Genomic DNA, 21635 nt, shown 5'->3' with positions numbered 1-21635 from the left:
AGAAAACATTAAAGGATTATTTTGTAATAGCAAGAATTAAAATACAAGTATTTAAAAACCATTAAATAAATTAACACAAACTTAAATTCATCCTGCAATTAATTCAAGTGGCACAAATATCCCTGAAAGCTTTTCTAATACCTACGTCCATGCAGACAACCTACACCAAATCTATTAACGGACAGCGATATTAGCCAATCACCACCGAGATTTTCTAGTGGGCGGGTTTTAAGGCTTTGCTCACCAGCCAATCAGGCGCCCTGCGTCGTCCTTCTTTTTATTTTTTCCCGTTACTGTGAAGTTTTTGCTGCCGATGCTCGTGCTGGCGGTTCTGCCTACTCGCCACTCTGGATAGCGGCCGTGAAAAAAACGGACAGAACGAGAAAGACAAGGAGTCACGGACTTTGGGGAGAGTGAACGGGGCAGGGGAAAACGAGGCAGCGACGTTAGTTTAGTGCCCATCGTTTTAAGTGCGCACGGGAGTGTTTACTGCAGCGCTCTGTGGGAGAGAGAGAGAGAGAGAGAGACCGGAGGACCGGAGAGAGACGGGAACAGCAGTTCAGAATGGATCACCATCAACAACAACATCATCAAGATCACTATGATGGAGGAGAAAACGACTATATGCGGCCAGAAGATGACTGGGACCGGGATCTGCTGCTTGACCCCGCCTGGGAGAAACAACAGAGAAAGGTAACGTTACGCGCTATAATCTCTCCACACCACCGGTTTAAGGTGCAAAGGGAACTTGCAAAGCAGAAGAAAAAAAACCTCAAATGTGAAATGTGGATATTTAAGGGGCCCGTACGGTTATTCAGTTATGGGCCGCCTGTGAAATAAGCTTTGCACTGCGACTGCGACGCATGCATGAATTTGTTTATATTGTATGTATAATATTTGTTTCCCTTAAAACATGCGAGTACAGAAAATCAAAAGCTTATAAATTGTACGTATTCCTAAAGCACCAGCCTTCATTATAAGAAACTTAAGGAACATCTGTTGCGGGATTGCGCATGTTCCTATTCAGTCTGTCCATTCATTTGAGCGTTGTGACGGCCCGCCCCCAGTCAAACGATCCGGGACCCTGATCACCGGACACCGTGCGCCCACCTATTCTCCTCACCGCGCGCAACAGATGTCAGCAACAGCAGCCTTTGCTCTGTGGATGCGGGTCATATGATCCGCTGCGCTCGCAGAAAGCACGAACTCACTTTATGTACGGTCCGTGTCTGCCGCTTTAACGTGTGGCCCATGTAGACTTGAGAATCACTCTGGTTCCGATTCCTCTTATCGATTCCATTTCCCTAACGATTCTTTAGTACTTTAGAGGAAGTGTCTTCTGAAAGAAAGTGCAATTAGTATTGCATTTGCTGTCCTCATGATGTGTGCCAAATGATGATGTAACATCTGATTACAACAGAACAGATATAACAAATAACTGTAATAAAATGTTGTTATGTTTAAGCTTTTGTAAATACGACAGAACGTAAAATATGTATTTAACTACACGCTGTCATATGAATAACTATTCAGCAACTACATGGACTAAGTCTAAACAAATACAGCATAAAACAAGTTTAGATTAATTTCGCATTCGCAAGTAATAAGCCTACTTTGTGATTCAGAATGTGATTCAGATTAATTTAGGCGCCTCATATTGATTCAGAATTCTTTTTTACTCACCAAAATGATTTGTTCATAGGAGTTGTTTGCTTGAGAAACGTACCTCGCTGATTCACTTCAAAGGAACCGATTCATAAGAATTGGACCATACCATCAGTTGCGGTGAACAGTTCTAGTAGTTGCTAGAAAACACTGTAAGAGTATTTTAGTGGTGTTCAGTGCTCATCAGCAGTGGAATGTACCGTTAACAGAACCAAACGTCATGAAAATCGCTCGGTTCCGGTATGTTTAACGGTCCTGATTAAGAACCGGTTCTCGGTTGCCAACTCTAGGCCCATGCCAGCTCCGTTAACGCATTCCGGTAGACCGTTAGTTTAGGGAGGGGGTGTTTATAAAAAATCTCTCGGATGTGATTTTTTTTGCACAGAAGTCTAAAAACTATTTGAAATATGAGTGAAACATTTGTCGCTCCCACACTATTTTCCTCCCCCTTGGAAAACGGGGAGGAAAAAAGAGAACGAGTGCTGGAATCTGCTGCGGTTTGGGCTGGGCTTGTCAGGGAGCGAGTCTGCCCAAAAATGGTAATAACAGACCCCGTACACGGCTGCTGGAAAACTTTCCCGCGTTTCTTTTTTTTTCCTTCCTCGAAAGCTTGTAGACTCCTGAATGATGTCATCAGCTACCGGCGGGAAAGACTCATGCTCAGGTATGCGAGCAGAGCCCTGCACTTCAGCTCCTACGACCATAAACCCGTGACAAAACCATGTGTCAAGAGTTTTCCACCAGACCAGACATGTTCAGTCTTACTAACTGAGTGTTAAGAGAGGAGATTAAACCCCTTAAGAAGTTTTGCATCAGTAGCCCAGTGCAGGATCATCAGATTTTGAATTTAAGACATTAACCGTTATGTATGTCATGCTATATGTATATGGGTGTGTGTGTGTGTTGGGTCAAATGGAAATGAGAGACACCCAACTAGAAAAGGCCCTGAGGTGTTTTTTTCCCTGTCTCGGTATATAGGCACTGCATTGTGATAGAGCATCATTTCCGACACTGTTCATTAACGACAAACACACTCACACATGTTTGCTCCATACTGCCTATTAAACACCCTCTGTGACTTTAATGATGCGTGTAGACAAATTGGTTATTGTTCTGCATTCTGACAGGGCTGAAAGGTCAGAAGAGAAGTGAAGTCTGTTCTGCAAACGCGCACACACACACACACACACACACACACACACACACACACACACTGTAGGTATAGAGTGCAGCCCTGACCCCATCTCATAAAAGACATATGGACTAAGTCAAATCTGGAGTAGATTTGAGCTGAGAAAGTGAATGTGTGTGTGAGAATCCATCTGATTAGCTGCAGTTTATGTTTATGCATGAAAGTATTTCAGCAAGTTCAGACTGGACCAATGGAATCAGAAACACACATTTTCCTGTCTAATAACATCTGTGTAGGTCTGTGACTATTTGTCTGCAATTTGAGAAAAAAAGCCCCTCGGGCCGGACAGGTGTGAGGTGATTCAGCTAAAAACAGCAGCGAGACCTTATGAACTCTCTCTCCTTTTTGTCTGTCTCCATCTGTGAGGTCAGATTTTCATTGTTTTTGTACACGTGTCCATTCCTGATGTTTTCTCAGCCAATCAGAGAAGGGTTATGGGGTCTTCAGTCCCCGCAGTTCAATTTGTAGAGAGTTCTGTTAGGTTTCAGTGAATGTTCTGTTTTCATTTACACTACCTTTCAAAAGTTATGGGTCAGTCACGTTTTTTTTTATGAATACTTTTATCAGCAAGGGCTCATTAAATTGATCAAAAGTGACAGTAAAGACTTTTACACTTTTAGACTTTCTGTTCCTCAAAGAGTCCTGAAACAAATGCTGCACTCTTTCTAAGAAATATTTCAAAATATAAATGTTTATATATTTTAAAAAGCAGCCTTGATAAGCATAAGAGATTTCTTAAAAAAAAAAAAAAAAAAAACTGAACTGTTATATGTGTTATTATATGTGACCCTGGACCACAAAACCAGTCTTAAGTCGCTGGGGTATGTTTGTAGCAATAGCCAAAAATACATTGTATGGGTCAAAATTATAAATTTTTCTTTTATGCCAAAAATCATTACGATATTAAGTAAAGATCATGTTCCATGAAGATATTTTGTAAATTTCTTACCGTAAATATATCAAACTTAATTTTTGATTAGTAATATGCATTGCTAAGAACTAAATTTAGACAACTTTAAAGGCGATTTTCTCAATATTTAGATTTTTTTGCACCCTCAGATTCCAGATTTTCTCGTCCAGTATTTCTCGTCCAAATATTGTCCGATCCTAACAAACCATACATCAATGGAAATCTTATTTATTCAAAAGCTTATATTATTTATTATGTATTTAGAAAAATTGACACTTAAGACTGGTTTTGTGGTCCAGGGTCACATGTGTGTTCAGCTTCTGTTCTCACTCATTAGTATAGAAAAAAATCGGCATTTCTAGTGGCACCAAACAGACAGAATTGCAAAAAAAAAAAAAGGATACAGACCCTCACAGTCCCAAAAGTTGTGGCATTGGTTTAAAGTCCATTCACACCAAGGACGATAACTATAAAGATAACGATAAATATATAGTTCTGAAAATCGTTCTCAATGTTAAAGAAGAGTTCACACCACAACTATAACAATAAAGGCACAGAGAAATGATATCGTTGGAATCACTTCCACAATGATTTTTTCAGCTGATGAACGATAAAATCATTGACACCAAATCAGAATCAATCCTACTATTACGAGCTCGAGAATTTAAAGCGGCAGACGCGTGTGCGCTTAGAATAAACAGATGATATCAGGCAATAGGCAAGGCAAGGCAAGTTTATTTTTTAATATCGTTATCTTCATAGTTACTGTTCTTGGTGTGAATGGGGCTTAAGTCAATGTTGTTTTATTCAAACAAGCAGATGACATTTTTATTGGGGCTGCTAGTGTCACAGAAATATAACTTTAAGTAGAGTTTTCAACAAAGCTCATTTGAATGTGAAAATCTGATATTGCATTCAAATTTGCGACAATGTTCGACAGAAGTTTTACCGCAGGTATTTGCCACTACCATTTGAATGTATGAAAATATTGATAAAAATAGGTTAAAGTAGTCTCAAGTGAATCAAAACACACAGTGTGTATTTTAAGGGTTGACTTTATTTTATAAACCTATTTGTATCATAATTTTCATACGTTCAAATAGTAGTTGAACATTTGAACTGAAGTACTTTGAATTTCTAAATTACGTGTTAAGTATCCAGGGACCACAAGCAGCTCTCTACCAACTGTATCTTAACTTCATAGTAGTGAATTTTCTTTAGAACAGGGGTCGGCAACCTACGGCACGCATGCCAACAGTGGCACGCAGAGGGATAATTGCTGGCACGCTAACATTTTGAGAGTGAGTGAGAGAGAGAAAGAGAGAGAGAGAGAGATGTGAGAATTGTCTGTCTCTCTACAAACAAAGAAGCTGAGTTTAGTTGCTTAAAAAACAGCGGTTTTACCCCCTCGTTGCTGAGAAATATAATGTAGCAATTCAGTATCGATTAATAAAAGTCATGTGGCAGCACTGACAAGAAGTTTATGAGCTTCTGAATGTTACTTTTTGCACAGAGTGATCTCCGATCTCTGTGTGCGAGTGCAGTGCATTAATATAGAACGGTGATTAAACTGAATGGTTTTAATGCATTGGCCTTGTCACACACACACACACACACACACACACACACACACACACATACACATACAGTGGTGTTCAGTACGGCCGCACTGTATATCTGTTATTCAAGAAATTTTGAAAAGTTAAAAAAAACAATTTATGAAAAATCATAAGAAACTATTTGCATGAAAATCAAATATTGTTTTTATTGTACCATTTAAAAATGTTTATGTAATGTATAAATACAGAATGCATATATTGGCACAGTGGTTAACCAGAAAAATTAAAAATGGCACATCATGCCGAAAAGGTTGCCGACCCCTGCTTTAGAAAATGCAAAAATACTGAAATTTGTCCTGCAGTGCCGTGCAGTGTGTGGACAGTACTAGTGAGTTAAGTGTTTCCATACTGCGGTAGTTCAGTCTGCTTTGGGCAGGTTTTAAATGGTTCTGTTTGCAGATCTTGAAGCTCTGATAAGAAAAAATTTAGATCTTCAAAAACAGGAAACAGTTCAGCTCTAGTGAATCTGAATCAGTCACATATCATTGGGTTCTGAGATCTGTATCTATCTGACAATCTGCATTGTGTATTTTCTTGGTGTGTGTCTTCAGGGTAGTAAAGAGTTAATGTAGGAGGGGAAAAACCTTTTCTGGATTTTCAGTCTAAAGAATTAAACTAGGTCTACTTGTCGCAATCAATCCTCTGTTTTTCTCTGTCTCTCTCAGTTGTTGTCTTTCTCTCTACCTCTATTAGAGGGGTAAGTTGAGTATCCCAGTGGGATACAGTGGCTGTTTTTAAGCCGGTCTGAGGTGAGGTGAGTTTGCTGAAATCTGTTGCAGATCTCAGATCTAACAAGAATCTAAAATTCTCTGTAAAGATACTGACATACACATTCCATCTCTACATCAATAACTTTTTTCCCATGTTTCTTTGCTGATTTTTAGGGAAAATCTGCAGCATACCGTGAAAGATGTTATGAGTACTATACTTTTAATTGTAGCTGAAAACATAATCCAATTAGCCAAAATGTCTAATAAACCAGCTCACAAGTGGCAGGGTGTGTGTAAAACATTGTGAATGACATCAATTACATAGAGTTCTGCGGGCACAGATGCCATGTAGGCCTGCATGTAACACGTGATATCCTGATTTTTTTTCACCACTTTTTGAAAGATGGCATTTTCAGTTCTTGAGCAGAAGCTCTAGTTTAGCCAGTGTATTGCATTGAGTGATGATACACCATTAGTATTTGATATTTGTAATGCTGTGCATTCAGTGCGGTTGTTACCAGTTGTAGGAACTGACAGCAACAGTAGGTGCGTTTACATGTACACTTTTTTGTCATTCCGATTAAAATCATTCCGATTGAAAGATTCGATGAACTGTTTACATGAGACGTTATCTAATCCGATATGGTGTTTACATGTGCCTGTGCTTTCGATTTTAGGATATGCTAATAGCCTACAGTGACAACAAAAACAAGTCACCAGAGGAAAAAACGCCCATATTTACGTTAATATTTTTAATATCTGTTTGCACTTGCTTAGAATAAACGGTTAATATTTGAATCCTTGCGTTCATTCGAGCTCAGCCATATGGCCAGAACGCGATCATAGAAATCATATGTCCCTCTGTAATGCAGCTGAGATTAATTGTACTCTGATACTACAAAGTTGTACTGTACTTAAATGGAACAAATACACGATTTCTTACCAAGAGTTGCTGAACAATGAATCAAAGGAGCATTGCTTTATCACAATCGTGTTTCGTACAACATTCATGGCGTGAGCACGTATAAATTCAAGCAGATCGGAAATTATGAATCTGTCATCTATACAAAGACAAATGACAAAGGCAACTTTTGGTCAAGTTGTTTATTTTCATTGAGCTACTTTCACTATCATCACTGTGTTGTTTCTAAGCTGAAAAGCAGAAAATTGCGCTTCATTTCAGATCTGTTTTTCACTCCGGACATGAGAGCAGATAGTCCGTCACACAGCAAGCGTTCTCCTTTCTAATGTGTTTTTAACTGTATAATGGAAATCTGAACTTTATACCTCCACTATTACCCAGTCTCTACTGTAGTGTCGGTGTCCCCAAATCACAGAATGTACCGTTGCCGACATCATCACGTTCACGTTCTGACGACCCGACCTCTGGACGTGATGACGTAGACGCAAAGTAATCGGTTTAAAGTGTTTACATGGCAGGATTTTAATTTTGTTCGGTTTATAGAAAGGTTTATCCCACCCCTCTCAAACCGATTACAATTTCATTCGGTTTGGGCATTTTTATTCCGATTGAGGTGTTTATATGGAGCATTTTCATTCGGATTGGACTTTTAAACCGATTACAATGCTCCATGTAAACAAAAAAGTGTACATGTAAACGCACCTACTGTCTATGACAGGCATCCTCAAATCTGGCCCACTCCTGCAGAGTTTAGCTCTAACCCTAATCAAACACACCTGAGCATGCTAATCAGTGTCTTCAAGATCATTAGAAAATCACAGGTAGGTGAGTTTGATCAGGGTTGGAGCTAAACTCTGCAGCAGATTGGCCCTCCAGGGAAAGATTTGAGGAACCATGGTCTATGATCTCATCAATAATAATCAAACGGCGATAATGCTGAGGGAAAAAGAAAAGGCCTAAACTATTGTCTGTAAACCTTTGGATACTTAAAGAACACTTATTTTAAATAAGTAATTGTTTTAAAAAGTAGCCTGCTTATATAATAATAAAAAAAGTAAATTTTGCACAAAATAAATTTGATTTAAAATTTATATGAAAATGTAGCCATGTGCAGTATCCTAATATTGAAAACTGAGAATGTGACGCATTGTGATATTGAGTTGATAATGATAATCGTATTTGAATTGAATCGTGAAACCAAGATTCACACCCCTACTTTTAAGATGGCAGTACTGACATACAGAGATTCCAACTATAAACAAAAAGCATAGAAACTCCAATTTTGGTTAAGATGTAAAGTTGTAAAGATGTATTTGCACAGCAGAAGAATTAATTGGGGGAAAAATGCAGATCAAGAATCGTTTTGGAATCGGATCGTGACTCGGAATCGGATCAGATCAGATTGTGAAGTGCCTGAAGATTCCCACCCCTAATATATGACTATTTGCATATATAATTGTATTGTAATACACTTTAATATACACCAGTAAAAACACGAGTCAAAGTGAGACATTTGACTTTTTTGTAGACTGAAGTTTTCAAAAGGCTTCCAGGAAAAGGCTACGTTCATTAAGGGGATAAGTCACCCAAAATGTAAAATCTGTCATCATTTATTCACCCTCAAGTTGTTCCAGACCTGTATGAATTTTTTTCATTTGCTGAACACAAAAGACGATGTTTTGAAAAATGTTGGTTACTAAACTTTTTCCAGTTACCCACTGGTTACCCACATTCTTTATAATATCTTCTTTTGTGTTCAGTAACTGTATAAGATGACAGTTTTCGGATTTTTGGTGAACTGTTCCTTCAGATTCATTCACACTATGCACACATTCAATCTTAGTCATAAGCCTAATATAATATGCAAAAAACAGCTCTGTTAATGTCTTGTCACATTCAGCTATGAATTACATTACATCAATCACATAAATCATGTGTTTTCAGTTCCAAACATTGATATTTTGACAAGACAAGTAATTTGCATTACTTATTACTTTGGTCATTTAACATTTCTATCTTAACAGTCTTCAAATATTAAAGGTTTAGCAACCAAACTTGCACTCTTTCACTCTTAAAACTGAAGCATTGAGCTGGCATTCACGTTTGGCTTCTGTGAACCACTGAACCCTGCCTTCTTTGATTTGGTTGGCCATCTCAATCATTTTGGCATCAATGAATGCTGTTAGACCAGTCTAAAACACTAACTTTTAACTTTACACTAACTTTCTGTCATCTTAACAACAAACAGAGCAGCATCAAGAATATCAAATGTTGGGAGGACAATTTGACCATATCTGATTATTGAGAACTATGGTGGTTACAGCCCTGCAGCTATCTGACTTCAGCAGCTTGCTATGTCTCACCATTCCTAATATCCATCCACTGATCCACTGATGTACAAATGCAATTGTGTTTTATTAAAAAATGTATTAGGGCAGATTGAACAAAATCCTAGTAGATCCTAGACAGTGGAAGATGAATGAAATGCTCAAATTAAGTTTGTCTCATGATTTCATTCAAAACAGTAAGATCATGTTTTATTCATGCATACGTATTCATGAGATAATGTGTCATTATTTCATGACATCATAAGCAGCACGTCTGTGAACGACAGCTGTCTCCACCAGAATGACATGCATGATGACGTGCATTACACAGTCTCTGTCATTTCCTGCCCTGGAGTTTAATGTCAGGATGTGATGAGGTACTTTATCCCTCACTGTGTTCTTTCAGCCAGTGAAAGAACAGCTTGAATAGCTCCACAATAGAGTAGAAAATGCTGCCACCTCATTTGCTGAGACCGTGTGTGTGTTCGAGCCAGACCGAGATGCTGCGGGATGCAGTTTTTTGATGTGTGTATGTGTGTGCGTTCTTAAAAAGTTTCTTTTATTGACTGTGTTTGATCCTCCTTCGCCTCTGCAGTTTGCGAAGTCAAATATGTGAAGTCAGACTCTTTTTTTTATCTTAGTGAAAGTCAAGGTCTTCATGCAAATCATTATGTGCCGCTCCTAACCTGATGATATGCTCCAAACGAGGACTATGTTCCTTGTATCTGTCGGACAGAATTACCCAGAACCAGGCCCTATTGTTCCTCACATAAAACCGTATAGATAATGCAACATCGCCGGAAGCTGCAGTGAGTAAGTGTGTGCACATACACTGTGTGTGTTTTAAGTTTAATTAACGTGAAAGCAGCGATCCAAGCGAGTCAGCGTTTAGCTCTAAGTGAAGCCACTGGCGATGTTGATAAGTTTATTAATGAGCCATTAAACTCTGTGTCTGGAAACGTGAAAGTAAGAGACAGGCTCACCTTAGGAGGGTGTAGTGTGTGTGTGTGTGTGTGTGTGGGGGGGGTTGGATAATGTGGAATGTGTGTGGAACTGAGACAGTGGGCCGCGCGTCTCAGGGGCTGATCAGCACTTCCTGTCTGGAGGAGAAAGCCAGCAGACACCAACAAACAGCCCACTAACAGACAGATAAAGGGTGAGAGAGAGAAACAGATGAAAAAAAACTAGATTTTTACAAGAGTTATGTGTCTCATACATAACATAGGGGTTTGGTCAAGTAGTAATGATGTTTGCCTTAGCAAACAGCACTAATGTGAAAGATAAACCGAGACAGACAGGCATTTCATCCATTGAAAGGGGATGATGTCATTGTCTGTGTGTGTATGCGGTCAGCATTTTGTTTAAACAGGTAACAGCTGTTACACCTGTTGCACGTGCACACCTGAGTGGGTGGAGCTACACAGGTATTTGTGTGTTGAGAAGTTTCATTCCTGATGTCTTTCTCTGGCTCTCACACTGAGAATCAATGTACAGTGGCCCCAAAATGTATTTGGTCACTTATACATACAGAAAAAATGTATGAATGGCATTGCATTAAGTATGTGCTGATATTAAAATTCCGTCAGATGTGAAAAGCTGATCATATTTATAGGATATCTTCCATAAAATGGAAATAATTCTTAAATATTACAATTATTTAAATATTACATTTAAATAATTAGAAATGCTATTAAATAATATTAAATTTCTACAGTATTTTGTCTGAATAAATAAAAAAAACAAATCTAAAATCATTTTTATTTTTTAAATAGTAAATTTATACATTACAACATTATAAGGTAGTCTATCAGAATGCATATTCATGTTAAGGTCTATTAAAGATTACACTGAAAATTCGTATTTCATTATTAGTGTTTTTGAAAATTAAGTGTTAAATGACATCAAAGGTAATCTAAGTGTAATTTGTTGATTTTTGGGTAAACTATTCCTTTTTACCTTATAAAACTATACCTCTTTAACCCTATAAAGCCTACTCTATCATATTTGATATGCAAATTTCTAAGGCCTCTAAATTATATGATCAAATATGATCAGAAGTTTTCTGATAATATGATCTACTACATGCCTTCTATCGCCTGAATGATAGTTTATACTTTTGGTAACACTTCAGTATAGGGACCAATTCTCACTATTAACTATTTGCTTATTAGCATGCCTATCAATAACATATTGGCTGTTTATTAGTAATTATAAAGCACATATACTGCATGACAATATTCTACATCTCTAATGCTACCCAATACCTAAACTGAACAACTACCTTACTAACTATTAATAAGCAGCAAATTAGGAGTTTAGGAGGCAAAAGTCGTAGTTAATTGTTTGTTAATTGTGAGAATTGGACCTTAAAATAAAGTGTCATTGAACTTTTAAAGGCCTTAATAATTTTTATTTATTTGTATTTTTTATTTGATTTATTTATTCATTTATTTGATTTAAAAAAATATTCTCAGATTATGGTACACATGTCTGGTATTTAAAGATTTTTGAGTGCCCACTGCCCACATACTTTTTGGGGCTGCTGTATGTATTTGAGAGATGTTCTATAAAAACAGTTTTCACTCATAGCTGTAAATAAACAGGTCATTTGCTTGGCTTATGGGGGAGTTTGTTTGTGTTTATGCATGTGTCTCGGACCGCCTGATTGTTTGTAGGTTTTCTGGCATTCGTAGTTGCTATGGCAACACAACGATGAGCTTGTGCTGTATTTCACACCAGAGAGAGAGAGGAGGAAAAGAAGGAAAGAAAAAGAGTGAAACAGAGGGTTAAAAAGAGCTATAATGAAGAAATATTTGTGGTGTAGGTGTGAGAGGAAATCTAGCAGCATTCCTGCTGAGTGAGCAGAGATCTGCTGCCTGTGTGACTATATTTACATGCATTTGTATATGTAAGTATACATTTGCATGCCTCTGCATAGATAATATGTGCATGTGTGAATGTGTCTTTTTGTTTTGTACATTTTTGTGCGCATAGGCTTGGTGCGTTTTATGCTTAGTGTGAATTGCTATATAGGTATATGTATCTTTAGCAGTAGAGCTTTATTCTCAAAAGTCGAGCTAAACTGTATGCATGTTCATAATGTTTACATTGCTTAAATGTTTGGGTTCCATAACTTTGGAAAGAAATGAATACTTTTATTCAGCAAGGATCCGTTAAATTGATCAAAAGTGGCAGCAAATGCTGTTTTTTTTTGTTTGTTTGTTTTGTTTTAGAAAGTTCTTTCTCATCAGATTCCATGTTTCCAAAATTCCAAGATTTCATGTTTTCAGCATGGATAGTAAAAGTAAGAAATGGTTCTTGAGCACCAAATCAGCATATTTGAATGATTTCTAAAGAGTCACGTGACACTGAAGACTAAGACAGTAATGGCTGCTTTGCCTTCACAGAAATAAATGACATTTTAAAATATATTAAAATAGAAAAGTTATTTTTAAATTGTATTAATGTTTCACAATATTACTGTTTTTCAAATTTTTTTGTTGCAGTTTTGGTGAGAATAAGAGACTTCGTTCTAAAACATTAAAAAACCCAAAACTTCTGAATGATAGTGTGTGTGTGTGTGTAATAGTTTTGAAATTTTAGCATTTAATTAGCATGCAAACAGCATCCTGTGCTTTAGCTGTCTGCATGGTGAATCCCTCTTAGAAATGTTACATCTTAAAATTCATCCTTTCATTAAATTCAATGCTCTGTCGAACTGTTCTTGAACAGAAGAACGCGTCTTACGTAAACGCCCCCTAAGAAAACCAGTCAGCCTAATTACACAGGACTTCTTTAAAAAACGATTAGTTGAATAGTCACTTAGGCAGCCCGGCAGCTAGTTAAAAACATGTTGTTTTGCACATCCCTCAACTAAAAGCGTGACATGCTACAGTGGGCACATTCAGTGATTTTTATGGGAAGAAATCTAGTTTTGTCGCATTGCTTACAGAAACTTATAGTAGCTCGTACTATCTTGAGTGTTTATTGTATCTCTCTAGTTTTAGAGTTTGTCTTCATGTTAAAGTGTGCATAATTAATAGCTTCATAGCTTTTATTCTTTCACATTTTGATTTGCTTACTGAAGTTAGAATATTGCAGTCGTGGCTCTCGTGTGTGTGCTTGCCAACCAGTGTCTCCACGTCCTCTTGAATGAATTTATAATCCTCCTGCTTGACTCACATTTACCTCCAGATATTCCCATGTTATGGCATTTCCTTTTAGTGGCTGCCAAATTCCACAATGTTTCTCACCTGACCTGCACTCTTATTACCCATAATCCATCATTAAACTGCGCACCCCAGCCCACCCGTGGGTATCGGCTGTATCCCATCATGTAGCAGTACTGTCACTCCTCAGGTCTAGATCTAGAAATTTCTCCTCGCCTCTCAAAGTTGGAACAAACTCCTGCGTTTACGTGCATAAGCTGAAGTGTCTCTGATTCCGTTAAGTGGCATATCAATCGTATTAGAGTGTGAGTGTGTTTAGCTTCTGTTCTGCTCCACAGCTGTTTCTCATCAGCTTGCTAACATACCAAAGAATCCTGAAGCCACAGATACTCAGCGCTGCCATGACAACCTCTGTCGAGCGCTTACCCTCCCCTACTCTCTCTCTCTCTCTGTCACAATCAGGCATGGTTGTAGATGAATACAGAATTACAAAAGTATTGCATAGCGCAGGTGTATGAAATAAATACTTAAAACTGGTTAAATTGGTCATATCATCAGGAAATTACATTTTCAGTGATATGTTAAGAGTATTGTACTATCAACATAACTTTCATGTGCTCTTTCAGGCTTTGTGTAGCACCTACGGCTCTGCAGATTCTTCTGAAATGCTTACATTTGTTTTCAACAATGTTATTGATCATTTCAGTCTGATCTTAACCATTTGAGCTGCACATTTCAGTGTGGATTTTGTGAACCTATTGAAGTTTTATAGAATTTTCTGCCAAGTCTTCTTTGCACATTCCAGGCAATTTAAATTTGCATTGTGTTTTGGCTTTATTTCTCTTCTAAAGTTATAAATCACTCTTTTTTAGACGTTTACTGCATGGTGCAATTCTCATCTACGAAAGGCAGGGACGCAGATCGAAAACATTGAGGAGGATTTTAGAGACGGACTCAAACTCATGCTGCTCCTAGAGGTCATTTCAGGTCAGTGACCTCTAACCACAGTCCCACCTTGAACCCAATCCACCCCTCTACCTTTTAAAGCTTGTATGATGATATGAAAATTAGTTACACAAAGTGTATAATTCATAGCATTAGCCGATAGAATTTCTTTCATGTGTAAGCAAAATAGACCTAAATATACTTAAAAGAATTAAAAACAAGCCAAATTTAATTGAATCAAGAACTTTGCTTTCATCTCTGTGTTCATACAAATTTGCAAAAAAAAAAAAGAAATAGTAAAAAAAGTCTAAAGATAGAAGATAGAACTTGCATACTACAAGTTAGTGGATAACTGTCAGGAATAAATATGTGATAAAAATATTTATGTACATGTTTAAGTCACCTGAGGGCAGAATGTTGTGTGTGATGTAATATTATGTAATATTTAAATTCTTTCTCTGTAGGAGAACGCTTGGCCAAACCAGAGAGAGGAAAGATGAGAGTCCATAAGATCTCCAATGTGAATAAAGCTCTGGACTTCATTGCAAGCAAAGGAGTCAAACTGGTTTCTATTGGAGCAGAGGGTAGGTCCCCCCCTTCAGCAGTGACCTATATCCTGCAGGCTTCCGGGGTCATGAGTTCAGCATTTCAGCATGTGAGATCAATGACTATCAGCCGCTCTGCCTGTATGTGATATGTACTTGTATCTCATGTCATATAAAGCCCCTCCCCATTACATACAGTTAAATAGGTTAGACATGCTGTTTATAGCTGACATATATTAGACCAATCTATAGTGTATGTGCGTGCGTGTGTGCGCGTGTGTGTATTTTTCATGTTAGCTGTTCTCTCTCTCTATGTATAATCCAGAGCAGCATTCCAGACAGATTAGCCATCTACCAAAGCCTTTGCCTTGGTCACATACTGTTACCAGTTTGTGTGTGTGTGTGTGTCTGGCAGAGCCGAGATACACTTACACACACATACTGGGATGTGTGTAGAGTGTATTATGAGATTAGCTTAAGAAGAGGGAGAGGAAACGCATGTTTTCCTAGATATTTAAATGGGGACTTCCCATCCTCTACTATGTGTAAAAAAAAAAATAATAATAATAATTAAAATGAAACTTTTGGCATATTTGGAAATGAATTCGTACATTATTTAGTCTTTATATTATTTAGCCTTTATAAACCATTTGTCCATTTATAAATGTCTCAGAAAAGTCTCTTTTGGGTACATGTTAATCAGTTTTGTTTTAAAAGTATAACAAATTGTTTTCATATCAAAGAAAATAACCTAGCAAATCTATTCTAATGTACTTAGACTCTATAGCCTTGCTAAACACTCACTAATGCTCAAAACCTGCTCTCTACAGTCCTAATTAATAAAGCTTAAATTATATTTAAGATATAATTGAAATGAATGAAAATAATGCATATTTGGGTTGGTGGAGGGATGCCAGAGGAATTTTCACAGTAGTGAAGTAAGCAGAAAATCAAAATAGAAAAATAAGTAATAATTAATTAATGAAGCATATTTGTAGAACTTTTGTTTTGCAAGTGTCATTATTTTCATAACAATAAAGCATTTTTCACAAGTTGTCATAACTGTAATGCAAAATAAAGTGAAATTATAAAAATAAATTATATAGCTATGTAAATGGTAAACTGTCTGCATGTTTATTATATTTGCAAGTCTAATTTCTTGTCAATGCAGAATTATCTGAATTATATAAACTGCTTTCTGGTTCTGATGTGGCTTTAGTTTGTAAAATGATCTCATTGTTGAACTGTAAATGTGATGCTGGTGTGCGTGTGTTTGTTCTGCTCAGAGATTGTTGATGGGAACGCTAAGATGACTCTGGGGATGATCTGGACCATTATCCTCCGCTTTGCCATACAGGACATCTCAGTGGAGGGTATATATAAATATCTCTCACACACACACACACACACACACACACACACACACACACACACACACACACACACACACACACTTTTCGGTTTATAGCCTAAGTGATGCATTAGATCTTGAAGAAAAAAAGGCAGTAGGCAGGCAGTTAATTTGTGTGTATTAAATAACATGAGAGTGAACAGAATGACTAACAAAAAATACATTTCTGTTCTTTTGAATTTCTGGATATTCATTGTTTAATACAAACATAATATCAGGTATGTGTGAGTCATTTAAATGACAATTTTATCTTTCCACTCCTGAGATTCCATTTGATACAAGTGTGTGTATGTGTCTGTGTGCTCAGAGACCTCAGCTAAAGAAGGCCTGCTGCTGTGGTGCCAGAGAAAAACAGCTCCCTACAAAAATGTCAACATCCAGAATTTCCACATCAGGTGAGCAGACGAGCATTAGTGAGAAGCAGAGTGAATGACCAGATTGACAGAGATACTGCAACTGAACACTGAGCTACAGCATCATATACTACATTTCTCTTTCTGTCTCTCTCCCTGTCAGTTGGAAGGATGGATTGGGCTTCTGTGCACTCATTCACAGACATCGTCCAGAGCTCATTGATTACGGTAAACTGCGCAAGGTGAGACATTACCAGAACCTCTGACCACATATAGAGACCAGCAGTATGAAAGACCATGACCCATGCTTTGATGTTTGCTCTCACTCAGGACGACCCAATGACTAATCTGAACACCGCCTTTGACGTCGCTGAAAAGTACCTGGACATCCCCAAGATGCTGGATGCAGAAGGTGAGACATGTAGAGGACAGGTTTCTTTCTGTTCCACTTCACTGTGAAATTAGGTTAGACCTCTGTCTAAATATAGAGCTGTAGGAGGACTGCAGGTATGTGTGTAGGTTGAGTTTCACCCCATTACTGCAGGCAAGATTGTGGATGTTTCCTTAACATAGTCTGTTCGAAAGGATTTTCAGGATATTATTTGTGACCCTGGACCACAAAACCAGTTATAAGGGTCAATTTTTTGAAACATCCATTGATGTATGGTTTGTTAGGATCGGACAATATTTGGCCGAGATACAACTATTTGAAAATCTGGAATCTGAGGGTGCAAAAAAATCTAAATATTGAGAAAATCACCTTTAAAGTTGTCCAAATGAAGTCCTTAGCAATGCATATTACTAATCAAAAATTAAGTTTTGATATATTTAGGAAATTTACAAAATATCTTCATGGAACATGATCATTACCTAATATCCTAATGATTTTTGGCATAAAATAAAAATCAATAATTTTGACCCATACAATGTATTTTTGGCTACTGCTACAAATATACCTGTGCTACTGGTTTTGTGGTCCAGGGTCACATTTAGGTTGTTGCACTGTTGCACTAGATTGATGTTCCTCAAACATTTTTGAATCCTAAGTATTAAGCTTGTGCAATGTCTTCAGCCCGAGCCGCTTGACACACAGCTTTGGTGTTCTGTTCTTAACTTATACTTTTTTAAAAACAAATTTAAGATCAAAGTTAGAAAATCTTTCATTGATTTACATTGATAGGGTCGTTGTTCTTACATCTATTTGCATACTGAACTGTAAACATAAAGCCACTTTACACAGAAAAACAGTGTCAACATTGTTGTTTTTTTAGTTCACACAGATAGAAAACAATACACAAATTCACATTTTTATGGGCTCCAACACAAAAAATAATACATTTTATTTTAACTGTGTAGCAGTCCCAGAAACAGTGTAATGTCCCAGAAAAAAGATTTATACTGATAATTTTTTTTTTTTACATTTATAGTATTTATACTAATATATATTTACTATAATTCCCTCTTAATATTTGTTTATTTATTATAATATGTCATGTTTATTATATCAATAAATTTTCCTTTAATTGAACTTTTAATTTGTAATGAAAGATGGAAATTTTACAGCTATAAAGTGTCTCCACAAGCTAGATAAAATTGCCTTGGTGACATGTAAACCAGCATAATTTGCATCTGAACATTTGATTTATAACAAAAGGAGAAAAGTATCAAGTGGCTATACTGGAACATTTAATTTACACAAAAACCAAAAACTATAACAACTATTTTGTTGCTCAGAAGCATTTGTTGCTTAAAGTATTTTCTTCAGTAAAGTCAAAACTTGGTCAAACATTTTGATGATTAGCTTAATTTTAGGTTGATTATAATAGTTTCATATCCATTCACATTAACAATGCTTTCTTTACACAGGAAGTCACCTCAGATGGGCCTCTGAAGTGTGTGTGATGTGCTCTGATTATTAATTTATTCTCTCATTACTTCAATATAACCCCCTTCTTTCTCTACAGATATTGTTGGTACAGCCCGTCCTGATGAGAAGGCCATCATGACCTACGTTTCTAGCTTCTACCATGCCTTCTCTGGGGCGCAGAAGGTATCGCAGGGCACCCCTTCCAATGTCATGAACTTCTACACTCACCCAATACGTCCCTCCCCTCACTCTCTTTCTGCTCACTGGGTTTTGTGATCACCAGTAGCAGTGATTACTGGCTGTCAAGGTTTCCTACTCTCCTAACAGTCTGCCTCTCTCGGACTCTTTGCAGTGCTAAGCTCCGCCCCTCAGGGCTCATGCTCCTCCTACAGTTGCATGAGTCTTTCCACCTGTTGCATGAAGGAAATGAAGTCTTATGATGAAGGCATGAGTGTGTCTCCACTCCAGTCTCCTAAAAAAATACTCCAACGTTCCCGGAGTCAATGAGACTTCCTGGAGACCTCTTCATGCCTTGTATCATTTCTGTAGAACTGTGCCCCGTTTGCCTTTGTGTCTATGCAGTCTTTTACTCTGTGCTTTTTTTCTCTCCCTTCCTCTCCACCTCCTTTTCTCTCTCTGTTCCTGCTCCCTCTTTCCCTGGGCAGATATCGTTAGTACGTTGCGTCCCGATGAAAAGGCCATCATGACGTATGTGTCATGTTACTACCACGCCTTCTCAGGCAAACAGAAGGTGAGCGCAGACCGACATCGGCCAATCAGGACACAAGCTTCCACATCACAAACCCAGTCAAATCTAGACAGCCAATCAGAACTCTGCTTTCATCAGAACCCTAAAAAGCAGTGGCAATAAAGAAATGTAAGAGATGTGTTCTTCACTAACCTGAACTCCTTTTTGAAAAAGAGGGATATTTTAGCATACTTTTAAAAAAAGTACTTATTACGGAAATAATATACCTTAAAAAGAATATATTCTTAAGTGCAAACTGCATGAAATGTTTTCAAACACTTAATTGCATGTTATTTTCAAATGAAAATGATTTACAGTTTACATTTATATTAAATGCAATTTGATGCAAAGAGTGTTTTTTACCCACTCAAGTAGGCATTAAGTACATCTTTATATGTAATTTCATAAGTACTTCTATTGATTCTCTTTGAAATATGGTGAAAGTGTTCTGCTACATGTGCATTTATGGTAAACTAAAATATACTTAAATGCCATTTCTATTGAAACTTCAACAGAATGCATTTCTGTTCCATTGTATGTCATGTATTTAAATATATTTGTAACTATAAATTCGCAATGAAGTTGCAATTTAGTACATTTAAAATATAAACTTAAAATGTGATATTGAATAACACACTACAGTCTATAGTATTTTACATTTGCATTAGTTTGTTAGTCAACACATAAACATATACGTTAAAGTAAACATGTTTTTAAGTGTGTTAAGAAACTTTAAGTACACTTAATTTCATTAATATTGCAAGTATGTTGCTATCTGCAAGTACAGTTTTTTTTTAAATATACTTTTAAGATTTGATGTGCACATTACAATTAAGCAAACTTCTTTTTCACAAGGGATATTGTGGTGAGGTCAGTCTTGATTGATGTCACTTACAGGTCAAGAACGCACCTGCTCTTTTTATGATCTCACTGACGGGTCTGCTCTGAAACTTCATTGTGATTTCTTACTTATTTCTTGTTTGGCTGTGATATTCATTTCTTTCCTTCCTGGGTTTTGTCTCAGTTCTGGCCGTTTCCATGGCAACCCTGCTGTAATATTATATAACACACCTAGCTCTGTTTCTCCACACATCTGTAGGCACACACAGGGCTCTGGTACAGAACCATCAAACTTCTTTACATATACAAATACAAGTCGACGATCATGTGCAGCTAAAATTCAGCAGGAAGCTTCACTGCTTCATTCCTATTCAAATGACTTTTATTGCTCATAATTCATTGTGTTAGTACAGACTTAGTCCAGAAAATTAGTTTAAAATCAATAGCCATTTCCTCAGCAGTGAATCAGCTTAGACAAGCTCTTGAGCCTTAAGCCAGAGCAGCCACATCATAAGCAGCATATACCACAAAAGAATGTTTACACTTTTTAATTCTGAATCAGTTCAGAGAGACTCACTTTAGAAAGTATGAGTTTGTTCAGAGAAAGCATGTTCCTCACTGACAGGGTGAAAGTTACTACTTCACTGTGCTGATTCATCACATCCAGCTGGGTTTCCTCAACTCTTTATGAGTGTTTCTGAGCTGATGACTAACATCCCTCGATAAATAGTTTCTATATGCTGGGTGTGTGTTCTCTGCACATTCAGATCCTGTCAACTGAGTCTGACTGTAAACTCACCAGACAGTTCTGCATTCAGAAAAACTTCCTCACATCCACACCCATGCAAGATTGTTGTATGCAATATTTGGATTTTTCTAAAAAAAAAAACTTGGTGTCATTACGGTCCAGTAATTGTATCTTGACCAAACTATCTAATTTAATTAGAAAAAAACAATATTATATTGTTTTGGTGGCAGTATTAAAAAAACTATTAAATCAAAAGTTGGGTTTGGAGTGTCATGATGATGAGTGGATGATGACAGAATTTTGATGGCCAGTTCAGTATTGATACAGTTCAGTATCAGTACAAAGCAATATCATGTTTTTGTTTAATAAATTTTTGGATTTTAATCATAATCAATTTAAATTTAAATATTATTTTCTATATTATGTGTGTTTTGTAATATTTTTATTTTAAACACAAAATCCAAAAATAACATCAATAGTAACAAAAATGTATTTATTTATTTTTTCAACTGAACAATGGAAACTGAAACTGTGCAGTTCGTGTTTTCATTGATTTTTTTTTAAATTAAAAAGTTAAATCTTTGCACTGTTCAACAGAAATGGTGAAAGAAAACGCTTTTTCACAGCAGCTTTTCCAATAAAAAAGTATAACTTCTTAATCCAC

The 21635-nt window shown here is 36.9% G+C and overlaps 1 protein-coding gene across 7 annotated transcripts in view; it reads left to right on the top strand.

Annotated features, from left to right (window-relative positions):
- Positions 1-227: 227 nt before the first annotated feature.
- The window catches only part of actn1 (actinin, alpha 1), a 34673-nt gene continuing 13265 nt past the window's right edge, over positions 228-21635 (top strand). The window contains exons 1-8 of one of the 7 annotated variants that reach the window (XM_058795374.1): positions 228-693; positions 14387-14501; positions 14924-15043; positions 16291-16377; positions 16723-16810; positions 16932-17010; positions 17099-17180; positions 19301-19386. In XM_058795374.1, the coding sequence (XP_058651357.1) occupies positions 565-693; positions 14387-14501; positions 14924-15043; positions 16291-16377; positions 16723-16810; positions 16932-17010; positions 17099-17180; positions 19301-19386 (786 nt within the window). In that variant the 5' untranslated portion in view covers positions 228-564. Of the gene's footprint in view, positions 694-14386; positions 14502-14923; positions 15115-16290; positions 16378-16722; positions 16811-16931; positions 17011-17098; positions 17181-18732; positions 18819-19300; positions 19387-21635 lie in introns of those variants that run through there. The other 6 variants (XM_058795379.1, XM_058795373.1, XM_058795377.1 and 3 more) reach the window with 6 other exon arrangements.

This window comes from Onychostoma macrolepis, chromosome 13 (assembly GCF_012432095.1).
Source record: "Onychostoma macrolepis isolate SWU-2019 chromosome 13, ASM1243209v1, whole genome shotgun sequence".
In the NCBI taxonomy this organism is placed as follows: domain Eukaryota; kingdom Metazoa; phylum Chordata; class Actinopteri; order Cypriniformes; family Cyprinidae; genus Onychostoma; species Onychostoma macrolepis.
Note: the sequence above shows the minus strand (reverse complement) of the source record. Positions and strands in the feature narration are given on the sequence as shown.